The sequence below is a fragment of the Copadichromis virginalis genome, linkage group LG6 (genome assembly GCF_057382275.1).
Source record: "Copadichromis virginalis isolate Kocher_CV1m ecotype Utaka linkage group LG6, C_Virginalis_male_GT1.1, whole genome shotgun sequence".
In the NCBI taxonomy this organism is placed as follows: domain Eukaryota; kingdom Metazoa; phylum Chordata; class Actinopteri; order Cichliformes; family Cichlidae; genus Copadichromis; species Copadichromis virginalis.
In genome coordinates this window covers 16,014,242-16,034,186 of record NC_140623.1, presented here as the reverse complement: position 1 = coordinate 16,034,186, position 19,945 = coordinate 16,014,242, and the positions used below count along the sequence as shown (strand labels likewise).

At 41.8% G+C, this 19,945-nt stretch overlaps 1 protein-coding gene across 2 annotated transcripts in view; it reads left to right on the top strand.

Moving 5' to 3' along the window:
* mtnr1aa (melatonin receptor 1A a) overlaps window positions 1–19,533 on the top strand; it is a 61,161-nt gene extending 41,628 nt beyond the window's left edge. For both annotated transcript variants that reach the window (XM_085458927.1, XM_085458928.1), the window contains one exon: window positions 17,978–19,533. In XM_085458927.1, coding sequence (XP_085315053.1) covers window positions 17,978–18,846 — 869 coding nt within the window. In that variant the 3' untranslated portion in view covers window positions 18,847–19,533. The remainder of the gene's footprint in view (window positions 1–17,977) is intronic.
* The last annotated feature ends 412 nt before the right edge of the window (window positions 19,534–19,945 follow it).

The window sequence follows — 19,945 nt, the reverse complement described above, 5'->3', positions numbered from 1 at the left end:
CTCTGTTTGTCCCTGATAGTGGCTCCAGCGTACCACACGGTGATGGAGGAGGTGAGGATGGACTCGATGATTGCAGTGTAGAATTGCATCATCGTCCATGTTGGCAGGTTGAATTTCTTCAGCTGCCTCAGGAAGTACATCCTCTGCTGGGCTTTCTTGATGACGGAGGTGATGGTGGGCTCCCACTTCAGGTCCTGGGTGATGGTGGTACCCAGGAAGCGGAATGAGTCCACAGAGGTGAAGGGGGTGTCAGTCAGGATGATGGGGGGGAGTGGGGCTGTGTGCTTCCTGAAGTCCACAATAATCTCCACTGTCTTCTGGGCATTCAGCACCAGGTTGTTGTGGCTGCACCAAGACACCAGACGTTCAACCTCCCTCCTGTAGGCAGACTCGTCCCCGTCCGAGATGAGCCCAATGACGGTGGTGTCATCTGCGAACTTGATTAGCTTGACAGACTGGTGGGTGGAGGTGCAGCAGTTGGTGTACAGGGAGAAGAGCAGAGGAGAAAGAACACAGCCCTGAGGAGAGCCGGTGCTGATGGTCCGGGAGTCCGAGACATTCTTTCCCAGCCTCACGTGCTGCTTCCTGTCCGTCAGGAAGTCAGTGATCCACCGGCAGATGGGATCAGGCACATTCATCTGGGAAAGCTTGCCTCGGAGATGGTCTGGAAGGATGGTGTTGAAGGCAGAGCTGAAGTCCGCAAACAGGATCCTGGCGTAGGTTCCTGGGGAGTCCAGATGCTGCAGGATGAAGTGTAGGGCCATGTTGATGGCGTCGTCTACAGACCTGTTGGCTCTATATGCAAACTGCAGGGGGTCCAGGAGGGGGGCCGTGAGGGTCTTGAGATGGGAGAGAACTAGGCGCTCAAATGACTTCATGACCACAGATGTCAGAGCCACGGGTCTGTAGTCATTTAGTCCAGTGATCCTAGGTTTCTTGGGGACAGGGATTATGGTAGAGGACTTGAAGCAGGCAGGCACATGACATGCCTGCAGTGAGGAGTTGAAGATGCCAGAAAACACTGGGGCCAGCTCGTTTGCACAGTGTCTGAGGGTGGCAGGAGACACACCGTCTGGGCCGGGAGCTTTCCGAGCATTCAGACTCCTAAACTGCTTCCTCACATCTGCTTCATGAATATGAAGAGTTGTGGTCGGAGGAGGTGGTGTGAAATCCTCTTTTGTGTGGGGTGAGGGGGCGGGTGTTGCAGGTGAACAGTTTGAAGGTGGTGATGGCTCTATGGAGGGGGGAGAGGTGGGGGAATGAGTGTCCAAAGTGCCTCTATTGTTGGGGTCGTTGGAGGTGTGAAGGCTGCCTGATGGCTCGTCAAAACGGCAGTAGAAGTTGTTAAGGGTGTTGGCTAAGAGCAAGTCATCAGTGGAGTGGGGGGTTTTAGGCTTGTAGTTTGTAATATTCCTAAAACCTTTCCACACAGAGGCCGAGTCATTCTCTGAGATCTGCTGCTGCATCTTCTCAGAGTGCTGATGTTTGGCAATGTCCACTTCTTTAGTGAACCTGTACTTGGCCTCTCTGTAGCAGTCCCTGTCTCCGCTTCTGAACACCTTACTCTTTTCCAGCCACAGCTTTTTGAGTTTAGGAGTAAACCAGGGTTTGTCATTGTTATAACTCACCCTGGTGCGTGATGGCACAATGCTGTCCTCACAGAAGTGGATATAGGAGGTGACAGTGTCCGTAAACTCGTCCAAGCTGTTAGAAGCAGCCTTCATTGTGTCCCAGTCTGTAGACTCCAAACACGTGCGAAGCTCCTCCACAGCCTCGTTGCTCCACAGTTTTTTAGTCCTCACGACAGGTTTGGAGAGCTTCAGCCTCTGTCTGTACGCGGGGATTAGGTGGATCATGACGTGGTCAGAAAGTCCGAGTGAAGCGCGGGGCACCGCGCGATAGGCCCCGCTGATCGTACTGTAACAGTGGTCTAATGTTCTCTCCTCTCTGGTCGGGCATTTAATATGCTGCTTATATTTTGGAAGCTCATGGCTCAGATTGGCTTTGTTAAAGTCCCCAAGAGCAATGATGAGAGAGTCCGGGAATGTCCGCTCCGTGTGGAGAATCTGCTCCGCGAGTGCGCACTGAGCTGCCTGCGCATCTGCGTCTGGCGGGATGTAAACAGCGGCCAGGATGAATGAAGCAAACTCCCGCGGAGAATAAAACGGTTTGCAGTGAATAAAAAGATATTCCAGAGAGGGAGAGCAGTGCTGAGCAATCACTGTTACATCTGTGCACCAGCCACTATTGATGTAGAAGCAGACACCTCCACCTTTGGTTTTACCGGAGAGAGCGGCCTGCCGGTCCGCGCGCAGCAGATGAAAGCCCTCCAGCTTGAGCGCGCAGTCCGGGATGTCCTCACTGAGCCACGACTCCGTAAAACATAAGACACAGGAGGAGGCAAAGTCATGATCACTGTAAGCACATTGTTTCCATCGCTGCTCGCTTTCATGTTGTTGAGTCATTCTTCCTCTGACCGATCTCTTTATGCCAATAGCTATACAACATGTATAGTTTGAGAAGGATGAGATTTGGGACGTTTCGAGGTCCACTTCTTGCCTGTCACTCGCCCCTCACTACATGACACTACCTGAATTTATAAGAAATGTAGCAATCGAGATGTCACCGAGCTTAAATTTGTATTACTGCAAGTTCAAAGAGATTTTAGTCACACTGGAAGTGTCTGAAAAATGATCTTCTGTAGGCTACTCTAATATTGCCCTACTTTGTTTTCTTTTTGGAATCGTGGGATGAAAAGTCAACCAAATGCAGATATGTTGTAGCTAAAGGTCTTGCTCACTAGGGAGCAGCTGGACTACTGTAAATCTTAGCAGCACCAGAAGCTACAAGAGCTGTGGCCACATGGTCCACCCAACCTACAACTCCTAGGGGGTTTTCCAAGTACAGTATCTTGTTCATAGTGACCTGATATTCATCAAGATCATAGTTGTGGAATAATAAATACTAGCACATCTGTGACTAAAGATGACAGCATGTTGGTTCACACAGATACAAGTGTTGCAAATTTAGTTCATTTTCATGCCCAGTCTGGCAAACAGGTTAATTTTTTTATATTCTGGATTTGCCACTAGTTCATGACACATGAAGACTATGTAATCAGATTGACAACATGACATTGGACAACTTGTCTTGGAGGCTTTATCTGGAAGACGTGACTGGACCTGTCAGGCTGTGTCAGGCCACCAGCTGTGGGGCCCTGGCTGACATCCAGTGTGACACCACCCGTGGTGTTTTGTCATCTCTGCTCCCTGAACAGGGAAAGTAAGTGTGGCAGACAGGTATTTTCACAACACATGAGCCTCAAAATTGTAGTGGTCGCTGTGGGAAAGAGGCCCAGCAATTTGAGATTGAGACTGCTTAGTTAGATGTTTGAGGTTTTGAGTTGATTGGGCAGTTCTCCCTAGATCTGAGATGTTGCTAAAGTGTCACTTAAGCCGCATCGCACCACTGAGACCCACCGGACATCCTAATTGTGCCACGGGAGAAAGGGAACTCATCGATCATTCCTTAAAAAAACGCAAAAGACAAAAAACATTGACATGTATTATGTGTTGCTGTCGAGAGAGGAAGAAAGGTCTGCTGTTTTAAATTTTTCCTGGACAAAGGACATTGTCTACTTACTCGAGAATATCGCTGAGGAATTTCCTACCCTGTGGGAAAGCTAAGGTAAACATTCTCGAATGCCGTGAGTCAGGAAATAACCTTGAATTAAAAACAGTCTGATAAAACCAAGGAAAAATGTGTTGCCATGGTCATTGAGGAAATTTTTGAACTTGCACTGCCTGTGTGTCAGTGTTAACTGCAGTGATTAACACTTTTATTCTGACATTTAAAAATAATCCTCAGGCTACTGCTTTGTAAAAACAGCGCTGGTGCTGGATGCAAAACAGAAATCAGGTTGGCAGTGCATCACGCTGCTTTCCACTCTGCTCTTTCTGTTTGGTACTCCTTTAGCAGAGAGGGCACTTGAGGTCACTTTGCAAATCCCTTCTTTCCTTTGCCACACCAGGGTAGGAATAAACCTCTTCTACCTAAAAACCTTGTCAAAAGGGCTTCTTTTTTCCTACTTTTCTCACAGCAGCTGAAAGCAAATACTTTATCACAGCAAAGGAGAAGACAACTGATACACTACTGACTGTTTTGTCTTATATAGTTTATTATTAATGCGCTTTGCTTTTTTGTTTTTCTGAACCAATCCTAGAGTCTTGAAATAGCATTGTAAAAGATGCGAGGGGATTAAAACGGCTGCGAGTCTCATCATTCACGGCTGTCAGCGGCTTCATTCATAAATACAATATTCACAAATGCAATAGTGACCCTGGGACATAATTACTCTGCTTCTTTAGAGGAGTGCCTCCATCTCTTCTCTGTTTCTACAGTTTTTTTTCAACATCTTTTTCTCTTGCGTTATTTTTAATGCAATTCAAGTAATTTTCCAACATCAAAGTTGTTGTTGTTTTTGTGTGCATTTTGTCACATTTCTGCGAGCAAAACCAGGAGCTGCCACTCTAAATCTGCCAGGACAGAGTACCATGATAATCCATTTCTTTTTTTACCCTGTCATAGTGACAGATGCAAGAAGTTTTAAGCTAACACACACACTAGAACACATGGGATCCTTTCTTTCATCTAGGTATCATCTTTATATAAGAGCTAGCAATCCAGTATTGGGATTGGCTATTTCACTACAGGTTACAGAATGCCTTCTCGTTAATTTGCATTGTACCATATTCCATAGTTGTGCCAAAAGTAAGTAAAGTGTTTGGCATACTTTGAATTGAAGAACATGCAAACTCCACAGACAAGCTGTGAGCCAACAGTGCCACCACCCCACCACTGTGTCACCTTACTTCAACACCCTCACGTGTATTTATTGTACGAATACGTTCTTCACACAGTATTACCTAAAGTAGACTAAAGGATGACGGCACAATTTTTTTCTTTGACCTCTCATTTATATTCTTATAAATGTCGATTGTTTTTGTCAGCTGCATTTCTTTAAAAAATGGCAACCAGCCAATCTAACATCACCCGGACTTCACTTCAGGTTTTTTAATCATCAAGAGATCAGAGAAGCGCTCGAATGCATTGTTCTTCTTTTTTACTGAACTTAATTGCTAGTAACAGAAGAAGGCATTTTTAACAATACAAAGCAAAAAGGGGCAAAAAAGGAGAAAAGAGCAAACAAAGAGAGGACAGAAACTAAGATGCCAGATGAACTAACAAACCTGTTGTTACAGATGTTTGCAAAATACATCAAACTACGTCTTTATCCAGGTAGATCATAGCAGGTGTCCATCCTATTATAAACAGAGGCAGTTTAAGATATGGGATGGCAGTCATGTCCATCTTTTCGACATGTTTAACTTTTGTAACCACTGAGCTATTGTAGGAGAGTTAGGTTTCACCCAGTTAATGGTAATCAGTTTTTCTTGCAATCATAAATAAAACATGTAAAATATAGCACATATATATGGTAAAGTTTGCACTTTTATAATGTTTGCAGTTCCAGGACATGTGGCTATGGTCCCTAACCACACTGCATTTTCTTCAGCAATTGTTATTACCCATATTTTTAACAATGCTTGTCCTTGGAGGAGCCCTGGAGAACCTCATTTTTACTTTCCAGTCAAATTATTTTCATGGCTGGCTCCCAACCCCCCTGTAACAGCCAAAACAAACATCCTAGTGTTGCGATGTCCAAGTGTCATCATCTATAGTTGTAACGCGCTCTAATTTCCCACTGACCTGTAACATGTAAGGTGTTTTCTTGATGTCATTAACAATTTGTAAATATGAGATAATTGATTTGCTTTATTGTTACAAGTCGGGATGCATGTATCATATGAGTCTCAATATGAGTTGGATTCCTTTGGATACTGTCCCTGCCTGTGTGTGTTTTAATGCAGTGTCTGATTTGTAGATATCTAGACAAGCCTTTTTTTTTTTCATTTAACATTTTTTGAATAACTCTGAGCTAACCACCTGTAACACCCTGTTGTAATCTACACAGTGCTGCAGTCCACATACTAATCTGACTCTGCAAGTCAAATAGGTATTTGTGCTGTTATACTTTCAGATAACCACGGTACTTATCTCATACCATTTTGGCTGCTGTGTTAGTTATATTGTTGCACAAATGGATAATGGAGCCTTTTTCATTCTTAAAAATCTCAATGTGGCAAGATGTATTTATGTAACACTACAAATAAGCTTTTGTATTGTTGTGGAGATTCTGTGGTCACCGAGTGTGAAGTGAAGAGTTTATTACCCCCTTTGCCACTGTTTCATAATTGCTTTTTATTTCTACTACAGAAGTATTAAGTTTGTCTGCTGGGAGATGCACATTATTAAGAACTAAGTGAGGCTGCACTAAACCGGACTCAGTTTTCAGCCAAATAAAAATACATCATACACTGTGCTGCCCCGTGTTCTCAGGAACTGCCATTCCTGTTTTCGCACTTTTGTGAGATTGAAATCTTTTGTGTGTTTGTTGGTCAGGAAAAACAACTTTGTTATACAAATAAAAAAGCTTTGTGTGAAAATACAGTCATTTATAATTGAAATTCAAAGTGCAAGATGTGTTTATATACACATTTATATGTTGTTTACATAAAATATATTTCTATACTTACATGATACATTAACAAATAAGTTATGATTCTCAGCTCATTTATTCTGACCTCAGTCACAACATCAGTCGACGAAATGCCTGGTTTGGTTGTGCAGTTTGGACAGAGTGACACATAATATACAGCTTGCATATTCAGACCGACTCCCCCTGCTGCTGACCTTCAGCACATACACATTATTTTATAAGGAGGCTCTTATGGGAGTAAAGTCGCTGCACTCTATAGCAAAATCTGTAACTGGGACATGGCTTGTAGTGACCATGGCTGTAGTATCTATGACAAAGAAGCACATAACTATCTATGGCAGTAGTGCATGACATGTTTAAAGTGGAACCTCACCTCCAAATTAAAATTACACATTTTTCTTCTTACGCGGAGTCCTGATTTTGTAGGTCTAAAGCTATTTCTCCATCGAGATTGTTTTAGTGAGTTTTTTATGACAGCTATGTAGCTAACATTACAGCTCAGCTGAAGGTCCTTTAATGCTTAGAAATGAAATACTTACTACACAGAGTTACTCAAAACAAGGTTTGTGGATTTTGTTTTATTTTTATAGTAACTTGATCGTGATTTCTGAATATATGAATGACATTGCTCGTGATTTTCTCGAAAAACTTCTGGATCTGGAAAAAGGCAGACATCTCTGCGACTGATGTCTTCAATGCTGAGCAGCTCCTACCTAAACAATTTAGATAAATAAGACTTCAGGCCAGAGAAAAAAAATCTGGAGAGAAATGTCACTTTAAATAACAAAATGCAGTCTTCTCCCATCATGTTACCGTAGGGCTAAAGGTAATTCTTCTTTTGGTCTGTTATTAATTGCTGTCTTTGTTGAATACTAAAATGTTTTTCTTGTAGTTGAAGATAAAAATGGGCAAATTAACAAACTCCAAACAGAGAGAAAAAGAGCTGCTGTTTTTTGTATTATTATTATTAAGACAGCCAAATTTATTGCTTCTTTCATTTGCATAACCCTTTTTAGCTTTCTAGCATAATGGTAAAAGGGTATTCTAATGATCAGTAAGCCTTTTTATATAACAAACATGCCTTAGGTAACACAGTGCTCTATTGGAACAAAGCAGTTTTGATGCTGAAAACAGGCCCCCGCACTCTGAATAAGATAAGATAAGAGATAAGATAGAACTTTATTAATCCCTCGGGTGGGTTCCTCTGGGAAATTCGATTTCCAAAAAAGCACAGCACCGACAGAAGTTACAGAGTTATACACACACACATATATATATAAATACAGAGACAATATAAATAAAATATACGAATAACACCCCAATAAAAAAATGTGTATAAAATGTAAATAAAAACACAATTTTCTTAAACAGATATTTAATTGAAAATAAATTGTAGAAAACATCTAGTGTTTAAACTGGGATTTTTACTGTTTCATTAAGACTATTTGCATTTTGAATTAGTTGGCTGCAACAAATCTCAAAAACATTGCAACAGGCTGGTAAAGTAACTGCTACTACAAATAAACAGCTGGAGGAACATTTCACAGCTAATTAGGTTCACTGGCAACTTGACTGGCTATAAAAACAGCCTCTTGGAGAGGCAAAGTTTCTCAGAAGTAAAGTTTTGAAAACAAAAAAACCCTACAAATTGTGAAAAAGTTTCAGAACATTTTCCCACAGCGTACAGTTATGAAACTTTGAATTTCTCATCATCTACATACATCTGGATAGTCTGGAGAAATCTCTGTGTGCAACCTACCAGGCCACAAATCAATAGTGAACGACTGTGATGTTCAGGGCCTCAGGCAGCACTGCATTACAAACAGACATAACTCTGTAATGAAAATCACTGCATGAGCTCAGGAACACTTCCAGAAATCGATGTCTGTGAACACAGTTCGCTGAGCCATCCTCAAATGCTGGTTAAAGCTCTTTTATGAACATGATCCAGAAACCCAACCATTTCTTCTGGGCCAAAGCTCATTTAAGAAAGACTGAGGCAAAGACTAAGGCCAGCAGAAGAAGTCTGAAATTACATGACATGAAATTACAATAACATGGCTTCATAGCAGACGGGTCCAGGTGCTGAACTGGCCTGCCTGCAGTCCAGAACTTTCACAAACTGAAAACATTTAGCCCAGTTTAAACAACTGATATGTTTTCGATGTTCTATTCTATAAAACTTTTAATTTGAATTTTACAAAGCGTCTACAAGCACCCAAATATGAAGCCTTATGTTGTGCTGTTCGCTAGCAGACGGTACACAGAGTCAACTCACTCAAGAGAAACGATGCTTATGAAAAAGTCCAGTTGATTAAAAGTTGATGAGTTCTTGGCTTAGACTTAATTCAGTGCTAATGCCCAATTATGGGCAATAACCGTGTAATTGGTCTTCCCTCTGACTTGGCCAGAGTTTATGTTGGTGTCTGCCAGAGAGTTCATCATTGTCTGCTAGGACCCACTGTAATGATCTAGTAGCTGATTAGGGTAAACAATCACATGCTGATTAGTACATGGTTATAATGAGTCTAAGGTTTTAGGCCTGTTTGAATTAATAACGTTAACTAGGATGGATAATTTGAGCTGATAGGAGGGTAGATCTTTCATATCACTGCAATGGCTTCAGGAGAAAAAAGTGACCACCCTTGTATGACCCAGTAGAATCCAGCTCTTCAATCCCTTTGGAAAATATGTAGAAAGACCTTGGTATAGCTGCTCAGAGACACTTTGCATTCAGCCTGTCTGAACTAAACTAACTGCTCAGAACAACTGGATAAAATCCAAATTCAGATGTTTCAGGGTAAGAGAGTCATTACTACGAAAATTAGCATTGACTTAGATTATTGAAAAAGTAATTTAGATGGTATGCCATGTCTGGGGATCAGTTCAAAAATCACCATATTCGCTTCTGAGATTATGCTGCGACACCGTAACATGTGGGAAAAGTCAAGCTGACATTAAATGAACTGTGTATCTTCTCAGTTTAGCAGACTGTGCCAAAATTCATTGCAAGCTACATTGGCAAAAAAAAAAAAATGCTCAGATGGGCTTCACTTCTGCCTAAGTCCTAATAGAAACTGGTTTAAAGTGTGGGATTGCAGAAATGGAAAAGGGACACTGCACCAGGCCATATCTCTCCTCGAGCCAAATGAAAACTCAGAGTGATGCGTCAATCACAGGACTAGTCACAGTGACAGAGTCAGTGAGTGAGAGAGTCCAACAGCCAAAAGAGCCACCTGCCTGTAAGCATTTCACCTTGTCAAGGTCAAGGCTGTTACAGTTTTTTCTGATTGCTTAAGCACATGTTATGTAACTATTGGCTAATTTAGCAAAACTCTACACACAAATAAAACAACCTGTCACCCAATTATCCAAACATTGTAGTTCTCTTGCAAAAGCAAACACAGCTAGATTAACTCTTCACACCTTTGTAAAAATGGTGTTTCCGTATCAAACAGTACACACAAGCCATCATCTACTAAGCACACAATGCGCCAACTGCACACTGATGGTATGAATACAAAACACATCTGGCTTTTGCTTTCTCTGTGCACAAGGTAGGCTATGTCAGTTTGAGCTCATACTTCTGTCATAGATCCATAAGCATAGAGGGATCCAAACTTCAAGTACTGGTGTTTATTCAAACACATCAAAACAAACACAAGTGTTTATTTCCAAGTATAGGATTATTTGCAATCGCCATAATGACTATATGGGTTACTTGGTCTGCAGTGAACATGCTTCCTCTGCCCCCAGCATCTGGTCATCTAGCAATTCTGTAAAGTAACAATTTCAGTATTTTTACATCAATGGTATTGGTGTGTTTCTCATTGGCATACGGCAGTGCTACAAATCTTTGTGCGAAGTGACTGTACTAACCGATTCTCATTTCAAGATGTCCTTATGGTACTTGCTACAGTGTAGCGGCTCGAGTTAGGCTGGACCCGTTGGCCAGCTACCCTCAGGGTCATTCCACGGTTGATTACATGGTCCACTATTGTAGCTCTGATGTCATCAGCAATTCTATTTCTTACTCTTCCTACCCTTCCTCTCCCCCCTCCTCATCTTCCTCTCCCCCCTCCTCGTCTTCCTCTTCCTCCTCCTTGTCCTTGTCGTCCTCTTCATCCTACTTCTTCACCTCCACGTCCTCTTCCTCGGCCTCCTCTACTTCTCACTCTTTCTGCTCCCTCCATTGTACTCCGCACACACAGCTTACCTGTATTATAGTGCTTAGGCTGATTGCAAAGTGAACTAATTATCTAAAAAAGTTTTCACATGTGAAAGTGTGCCAGACAGTTGGCAAATTAGTGTTAATGATAGTCATACATGTGTATACTTTTGCTAGGAGTGTGTTGGAAATTTGGTAATTGAGTGTTGTGCAGTGAATTGTGCCTACAGCTTTGCAAAGTGTGTGTTACAAAATTGCAAACTGAGTGCAAAGCAGTTTTTGTGCTTTTAGTTTTGCAAACTCAGTGAGTGGTTTTGCTATAAGTCTGAATAGTTTTAGAGATTGTGCTACAGGAATCACAGTTAGGGTTTAAGCATTCAGAAAAAACTGTAATACTGAGTGACTTGACTTTAAAACCCTGTAACAGGGTTGTTACAGTAAAGAGTAGCTGTAGAAGAGAGGGGGAGGCCACTAAAGTTGACGGTTAGCACGTTGTCTTTACACTTTCTCTGAACGTGGAAACATGTTTTCATTTGGTAGTACACACAGTTTTACTAACTGCACCCTTTTCCACACACACACACACACACACACACACACACACACACACACACACACACACACACACACACACACACACACACACACACACACACACGCTGTACTCAGTGGAATAAATAGGAACTGATCAAGTGTTTTGTTTTTTGTTCTGTTTTTTAAAAAAGTGAAAGGGGTCACTTTTTAGCCAACCTACAAAATTACAATCTCTCTCTGTTTTTTTTATCTTTCTGTTCTGATTATGTTCAATTTAACACTCTGTGGTATTTGCATGCTATCCTGTCCGGCACTGAGAGGTAGACAGACAAAGTTAGCTGCCAGCTGGTGAGCACTATGAAGCATTAAGCTGCTAAAAAGGCACTTATTTCCCTGAGGAGTGGGTGGAGGCTGAAACATGGCTAAAGGGAGGGTGAATATTGGACATTAACATGACTATTGATAATAATAGTGAGTGCTGGATGTGTTAAGTGTAAAGAAGAAACCATTTCTTTGAGATAGGGCCATGAAGGTTTGGATTTTTCCCCATTAGTAATAAACACTTTCATTTAGAAACTGGGTTTTGTGTTTACTTCTGTTATCTTTGTCTCATATTTTTGTTTGATGATCTGAAACCATTAAGTGTGACAAACATATAAAAAATGCCACTAAAGTGCTGTTTGTTTTGCATAACCTTTTTTTTATTGGTTTAGTGGATGAAGTGAAATGTGACATGCTGTTGAACCATATGAAAGAGACAAAACAATAGATACACTGGACAATATAACACAATAAAGTTTAATAATAATACAAATCTGGACTCTATAAAACATTACGTGATTAATTCTACATTTCTATAAATCAATTTTTAGGTGAATTAGACTTCAATAATTTTAGCTACTTGTGCCAAAACCCTGGCAACTGCTTGTATTTGTGATAGCTATTTATTTGTACTTTTTTGTGGCAACTTCTCAACAAAAATTGTTGCCTGTGTTACCATGAAATTGGTTCAAAATACTTCTTTTACTCGTTGAACAGGTCAAAACTCAGGTAATACAAGTCTAAGTAAACAGGGAAGATGTTGTGGGGCCGTTTGTTCACAACTGTGTACGAAGCAAATTAGTTGTCACTGTTAAAAAAAACAAAAAAAACAATCAGATGGATTTAATTCCATCACTGTGATCATCTCTCTTTGTCACTCTGTAAAACAGTCTAACCAGACCTTTAGCTAAACCTGGTTCCAATAATGGTAAACACATTTTCTCTTATGGACTGTTTGATTACTTAAATGTACAATGTGGAGGGTTTTAATCATGAACTATTTGTATATTGTTCACCATACTCACCCATGTTGTCGTACAGAAAAATACTACACGAAAGTCTACAGGTGCCTGTGGGGAAAAAAAGGAAAAAAAACTTTGTTTCTCAAGGTCCTCACAAAGATAGATGAACAAAAAGCGCACCACACACGTACATATATAGTAAAGCTCTCTTGCAGCCGTGGGATCTTGTGACAACAGCAGGTGCATTTAATTCCGTATAGAGGGCAGCCCAATGAGACATACAAAAGGACAAACTTAATTAATAGCCACATGCGATTCCTGGCAGTAGAATAGCATGGTTTATCGGAGATAACAGTGCCACTGAGCACCAATGTGCTTCTAATGCTTAGGTGAGACTGACAGGTCTGTCTACAGGTTTACAGGTTTGTGTCTGTAACTGGCTGCACAGAAGTCTGTGCAAACATTTAATTGCTTTGCGCACTGCAGTGATTACAGAGATACATGTGATGCACCTTAGCTTCTCTGCGACATAGAATCCGTCTTATCATTTGTGACAAGCTGTCAATACATCTGCAAATCCGGGCTTGTCCTATGTTCATAAGCAGAACACATTCCACTGAGACGAGTGAAAGCTAGGGAGAATGCCATGTGGCTTGATCTTAGGGTCCTCCAACATCGTCATCACAGGGGGTTCAAGCCAAAGTCCAGAGCTGTGTGCCTGCACACACAAGTGAGTGTGTTCCTGCAAGGTGTCATCAAATATTTATGCTTTTGTCTCTTTTGCTCATCATTGGAAAGAGGCTGAGAATTACAGTAATTTTCTGTCAGCTGTCATTTTGCAAAAGTGTGTCCCTCTTTAACAGGGTATATCATTTTCTCGTCATTTCTGGGGCAAAGAAAGCATTTGCATCCCATTGATTACTACCCAGTCTGCTGATCAGGGGTTTCAAACTTATTTTAGTTCATGGGCCATATACACCTCCAAATGTTTCCCTTCCTTTTACAGTTTTTTACAGACGCTAGGACACATTTCCCAATACTTAGGTCACGTTTGCAAAACTCCTCACACAGTGAGCACAACAGAAGTCTATGTGGGCTAAACTGAGGACCAGTTATCATTGTCTTGGCTCAAAATGCATTCAATGACCACATCTCTCAAATTTCATGAATCATCTTCTCACTCAGACACAACAACTGCCAAAAAGCTTTGTACGTACAGGACATTTTGCATGTGCTTACATACTGTTTTCAAAACTGTTAAACTCATGGTCAAAACAATAACACAATGCAAAACTTGAAAAGACAGCAAAATCCAACGGCAATATTTTATTGAAACATATTTTAAATCTAACAATGCAGTTTAACCAGCCACAGCTGATTCTCATTGTAGATGAACATCTACACAGTTGTTACTCCTTCAATTTTTCAACTCCTTCAATTCTGGCATGCCAGAAGATTCTTTCCTAGGTGTGTTGCCCTAGATGACATAAGATGTGATGTGGATGAGAACCTGTGGCCAAATGGAGAAGACCGAGTAGATTAGCATTACTATTGTATGTGTATCAGTGGATGGTGTGTATACAAATTCTTGTATTTTGGGATTACTTAGTGCAAAAAAATAAAAATACACAAACATAAATACATGATGTCTGATTCATTCCAGTAACATATATTGAAATTATAAAAACAGAGATGTGTCCTTGTTTTACACAGGAAAACACTGTGTAATGCTACATGTTGTTAGTGTTTTTTAGGTCATTGTTTTGTGGGTGACAAAGTGTGTTTGTCGGCTGTCAACCTTTGCTAGTGTTCTGGAGGAATGTGTTCATTTGAGACCTGAATGAAGTGTTTTGGTAGTTGTAGTGCATTTTGAATGTGAAATGAACTGCTTTGCCAGGCTGAGGGTCAGTTAGGAGAAATGTGTGAAGAGTTTTGCAAAAGTGACTTAAGTATTGAGAAATGTGTCCTAGCGTCTGTAAAAAACTGTAATACTGCTGGGTTTAAAGACTTTACTTTGGTGTGGTATGACAGGCCATCGGTACTGACTTGCCATACAACTTTCCTAATAGGAAATGGGGCTGGTAGCACTTTATAGTTAATTTTGAGCACTCAGAGCACTTTGCATTAATTCTCTTTCCCCCAGTCACACATACAGCGATTTTATCTGTATACGTTTTTTTATATATGTCTCTCACACACACACTCTCTTTTTTTTTTTTTTTTTTTTGCCTGTCCCGTTTGGCTCTTTTGCCATCAGAATTGTTGTCTAAAGGCAAAGAAAGATGCCCAACAGATTTACTTTACCAAATTGACCATCCCAGCCTTGCCATAATGGTCCATTTGATTCAACTTTTATTGTTTATTTTATTTTCACTTGAATACGGGACAGACTTGACTGGGGGAAAGAAGGGGAGAAAGAAAGAGGGAAAGAGAAACAGCTGAGAAGAGAGACGGGGGAGAAGGGCAAAAGACAAAAACCAACAGAACGGGCAGAGAAAAAAAAATGCATATATCAATCACCTGGATCACCTGCTGAGAAAGAAAAAAGAAAACAAGCAGAAGAGAACAAGAGTAATAGAATAAACAACATCACAATGATATATGGGAATATGACAGTAAATACTAAATATTAAACATTAATGTGCAGCACATAAGATCAACAGAACACAGTGTGCTTTGAGGTAGGAGCCAAAAAGGGTGTAGTTTGTGGGTGTGATCACCCGTGTGTACACCTGTGAGCATGGACGCGCTTGTTTTTTTTAAAAGGTTCCTTCATGTAATGATCTGCTAGAGGGTGTGGGGGGGCCACAGCCCCGTCCTCCAGGGCATGAAGCAGGTATGGAGGAGATCAAAACTCCAGACAATCAGAGGCCCCCAGAACACAAGAGACCAAGGAAGACCAACAGAGGGGCAGCCGCGCCACTGTCCCAGAAAGAGCTGAGGAGAGTCCCAGATGAGGGCTCACTCAGCAGCCGCAGAGCAGAAGCCAGGGGGAGTTGCAGTGACGCGCCCGTGAGCTCCGCCGGCAGCCAGCTGTGCCTGAGTGACCGAGCCCCAGGCCGAGAGGCCGGGGGCACCCCACCTCCGAAGTGGCCCGAGCGAGCCCCAGGCTCCAGGCCCCGATAAGCGGCCGCCAAGGAGTGAGCCGGTGTGTACCTGGACGCCCATCCCCGGACACAAAGAACCACCAACGCACCGATGTCTGAGGGAGTCCGCCACTGGCAGGGGAAGTGGTGGTGGGTGGAGATAGGCCTCCAAACCTTGGAGGGCCTGAGATGTCCCCAGAGAGGTGGCGTCTGATACCCAACCTGACATATAGACACAGACATACAGGCACACACAGACACAAACATCCATTCCCACCCTCATGCTCTCATATGCACTTACTCCACACTGAACCAAGGTGGAGACAGACATAAAGAGACGCTGTACACACAATCACACTCCCCAAGCGTACTCTACGAACCGGGTCTAGGTACCCTTGCCCCTGGAGGGGGAACTGCACCCAGACCCAGGTGGACACACACTCTCTGATGAATGTATCAGGGGCAACTTGGGGTTCAGTATCATGCCCAGCATCCTTCAGCCTCTGGTAATACAATTCTGTGTATGAAGTGGGGATCACATTTCGATTCATAGATGACCCTCTCTACCACTGGAACCACAGATGCTCCGAAACTAAGATATATATGAGGTGGCCCTGAGAGGTCAAATACACTTCACCTTATAAAAGAACCACTAGCAATTAAAAAAATGCTTCAAAAGCACACAAAACACAATAGAAATGATATACAGCTCAACAGAATGAGGAGAAAGATTTCACAAAAGAGGATGGAAGTGTTTTTACGGAGACAATAACGTGATGGAACAGCTGCACAAGTCACAACATAACAGCTGCATAGCTAATAGCAAACATGTATCTACAGTGTTATATGAATCATGTGATTCATATAATTACCTAGTATCTTTCTCTTCCTCACAAAAGCGATGAATGCTCCTTGTTTTAAGTGTGTCTTCCTGTGCAATCCTCTCACAGCTGTTCTGTCACGTTAATGTCTCCCAAAATACACTTCCGTCGTGTTTTGGGAGATGTTATTTTTTTCTCCTTCCGCTGTGTTTTATTCACATTGCTGTTTTTTCACCCCTTAGCTGTAAAAAACTGATATTGTTGTCACCTCACCAGGCGGGCGGCGTGGGCAAGCTCGTGAATGCGGTACTCGAGAAGGAGGTCACCTAGGATTTTAAAATTCATACCATAGGTGTTTTACTGGTGTTTTCTTAAGTTACAGTGCAATCAACTGTTCAGGGCCTACATAGAATGATACAATTTTAAACAACCACTCTCATGGCAACATCGATTCATACCAACTTCCTCAATTCTTCCTGATGCAAAATTATGCCCTATTCTTTGCAATTTTGACATTCTCAAAGTCATCCAGTGGGACAGACTTGGTCCTTTGGTGGCTGGGTGTTTCCTGCAGACTGTATCTTTATAATCCCCACTTTAGATCATGCTTACCTTCCATGCGCACTGTAGAGTCCTTCCTGACAATTAGAAATATGCATTATTTTCATTATTCACTAACATCAAAAGGTAACAGCTGAATGTACGCTGATGTTCACACATGCCAAATCATCGAGGGAAACTACTACTGTGTTTATGCATTCACACAAGCGCACATGTGCATATGCACACATACAATACCAAACTACAGATGGATTCCCTCTCAACATCCAGCCTTGAGGCACTTTTCCTCTGGCTTAAGTTACAAAATTGCAAGAGAAACAAATGGATGTCTCTAAAGTATTGTGTTAGTGGGGGGTCTTCTTTGTTTTAGCACATTTGATTACATCTATTTTAATTAAGGCCAGCTATCATAGCCAACACGCAATGGGCTCAGATTTTCAAAAGGATTGTCATTTCCACTGGGCAGATTTTGCCTTTAATGCTGTAAGAAATGAGGAGCCTTGCATCTTGTGTCAGATGATCACATAGAAGATCTTCTCAGTGATATTTATACAAATTGTAATTCTGTGTTCTTGCTCAATTTAAAAGATTCTGACTCAGGGGAAAGATGGGAATTAGCAGCAGAGCTTTATCCATGTCTTAAATGATCCAATCCAAAGTCCACAGGGGTGACATCAACAATACTTTATCAATGATGCGGTTTTCATGCCGTCATATTTGTTCTGTACTCGTTTCTTTCTTCATAATAAGTCACAAGACTCCCAGAAAGGTGGGGAAAACTAAACATGTTAAAGCGAGGAACATTTGGCAGTCTCTGGATATAATGACTCCATGTCTCCTTTAATTGAATGTTGAGTCTGTTCTCAGTTGGTCATCCATGTCTCTGCTGTTTGTGTTTTCGATAGGGAACATCTTTGTGGTGAGCCTGGCAGTGGCAGACCTTGTGGTGGCCATCTACCCATACCCTCTGGTCCTCACCTCCATCTTCCACAATGGCTGGAACCTGGGTTACGTCCACTGCCAAATCAGCGGCTTCCTCATGGGTGTCAGCGTCATCGGCTCCATCTTCAACATCACCGGCATCGCCATCAACCGATACTGTTATATCTGCCACAGCCTCAAATACGATAAACTGTACAGCGACAAAAACTCTGTCTGCTATGTGTTGTTAATCTGGGCGCTGACTGTTGTTGCCATCGTGCCCAACCTGTTTGTGGGCTCGCTTCAGTACGACCCGCGGGTTTATTCCTGCACATTTGTTCAGTCGGCTAGCTCCGCGTACACCATCGCCGTGGTCTTCTTCCACTTCATTTTACCCATCATGATTGTCACCTACTGCTACCTGCGCATTTGGATATTGGTCATACAGGTAAGGAGACGGGTCAAGCCAGACAATCGACCCAAGTTGACGCCACATGACGTTAGGAACTTTGTTACCATGTTTGTGGTGTTTGTGCTCTTTGCTGTGTGCTGGGCACCGCTAAACTTCATCGGACTGGCTGTAGCGATCAAACCGGAGGTTGTGATTCCCCTCATCCCTGAGTGGTTGTTCGTGGCCAGCTACTTCATGGCCTACTTTAACAGCTGCCTTAATGCCATTGTGTATGGCGTGCTGAACCAGAACTTCCGGCGCGAGTACAAGCGTATTGTAGTGTCAGTGTGCACGGCTCGCATCTTCTTCCAGGACAGCTCGAATGACGCAGGGGAGCGGCTCAAGAGTAAACCGTCACCGCTCATGACCAACAACAACCAGGTCAAAGTGGACTCTGTCTGAAACAGAACTCAGAGACATAAAACCAATATACTGAGAGTATGAGGAAGAAAAGGAAAAAAAGCTGAGTAAGAAAAATACCAAATATAAACCACAAACAGCTTCTGTCGGGAGTCATACGGTGCTATCTGATCTCTGAACAATCACAGCAAGAACAGGGGTGCGTAACATCTTTGTCTCTGATCAAGCACTTTTGTTTGACTTTGCAGTCCCTGTAGTACAAAACAATATATGATGTCTGTTTTGTTTTCATGTTTACAATGATGATATAAATGTATCATTAAATATATAAGTATTTATTTTGTATGAAATGCCATGTAAATACACAATATATCAGGTTCCGGTTTCAAAAGAACAAAAAGAACATTTTATGAGGCCACTAAAATAAGATTTCTACAAATCTCGGTTGAAAAGATACTCGCAAGTTTGTAAATGGAGTTAACCAATTTTAATAACCTCATTCGTGACACTGTAACACTAACTGAGTGCAAGCAGTGTGGCTTGCTGCTGTGTTAGTGTAACCTACAGTACCGTCCATTACATTAGGTGGAATATATTCTTTAGTAAAGACAATATCTCTCGCTCTCTCTCTGTCTCTACCACATTATGTGCTCATTATACTGTATGCATGGATATTGGAAATTATTCATATGCAAAATAAAATCTGATACTGACGGCGTTTTTGCATTAGCCCTGTGTTCAGTGTACTTACCGATGCTCGTTTTACTACAATTCTGGTTTATTGGGGGTGTTTTCTTCTTTCCTTTGGCCATCATGTGTTACAGTTATAAATGGCTTTAAACAGTAACTTTGTTTGCTGCAGTCTTAGCCTCTAACCCTCTCAAATGACCAGTTTGTTTCAGGACACTGCATTGGCCTGTAAATGATGTAGTTTGGTTTGTCCTCTATTCATATTTTTTTTTGCCAGTGTGACAGCTCTGCTACAAATCTGCCTGGGTAACTGGGATTTCACACACGGTGGAACACAGTCATCATTACCTGTAAAAGCATCCAATGGATATGATATGGCAAGGTTATGTAGCAAGTGCTTAGTTTTGTCTGCATTGTCTGAATGATATGAGTGGCGGTTAAACGTATAAGC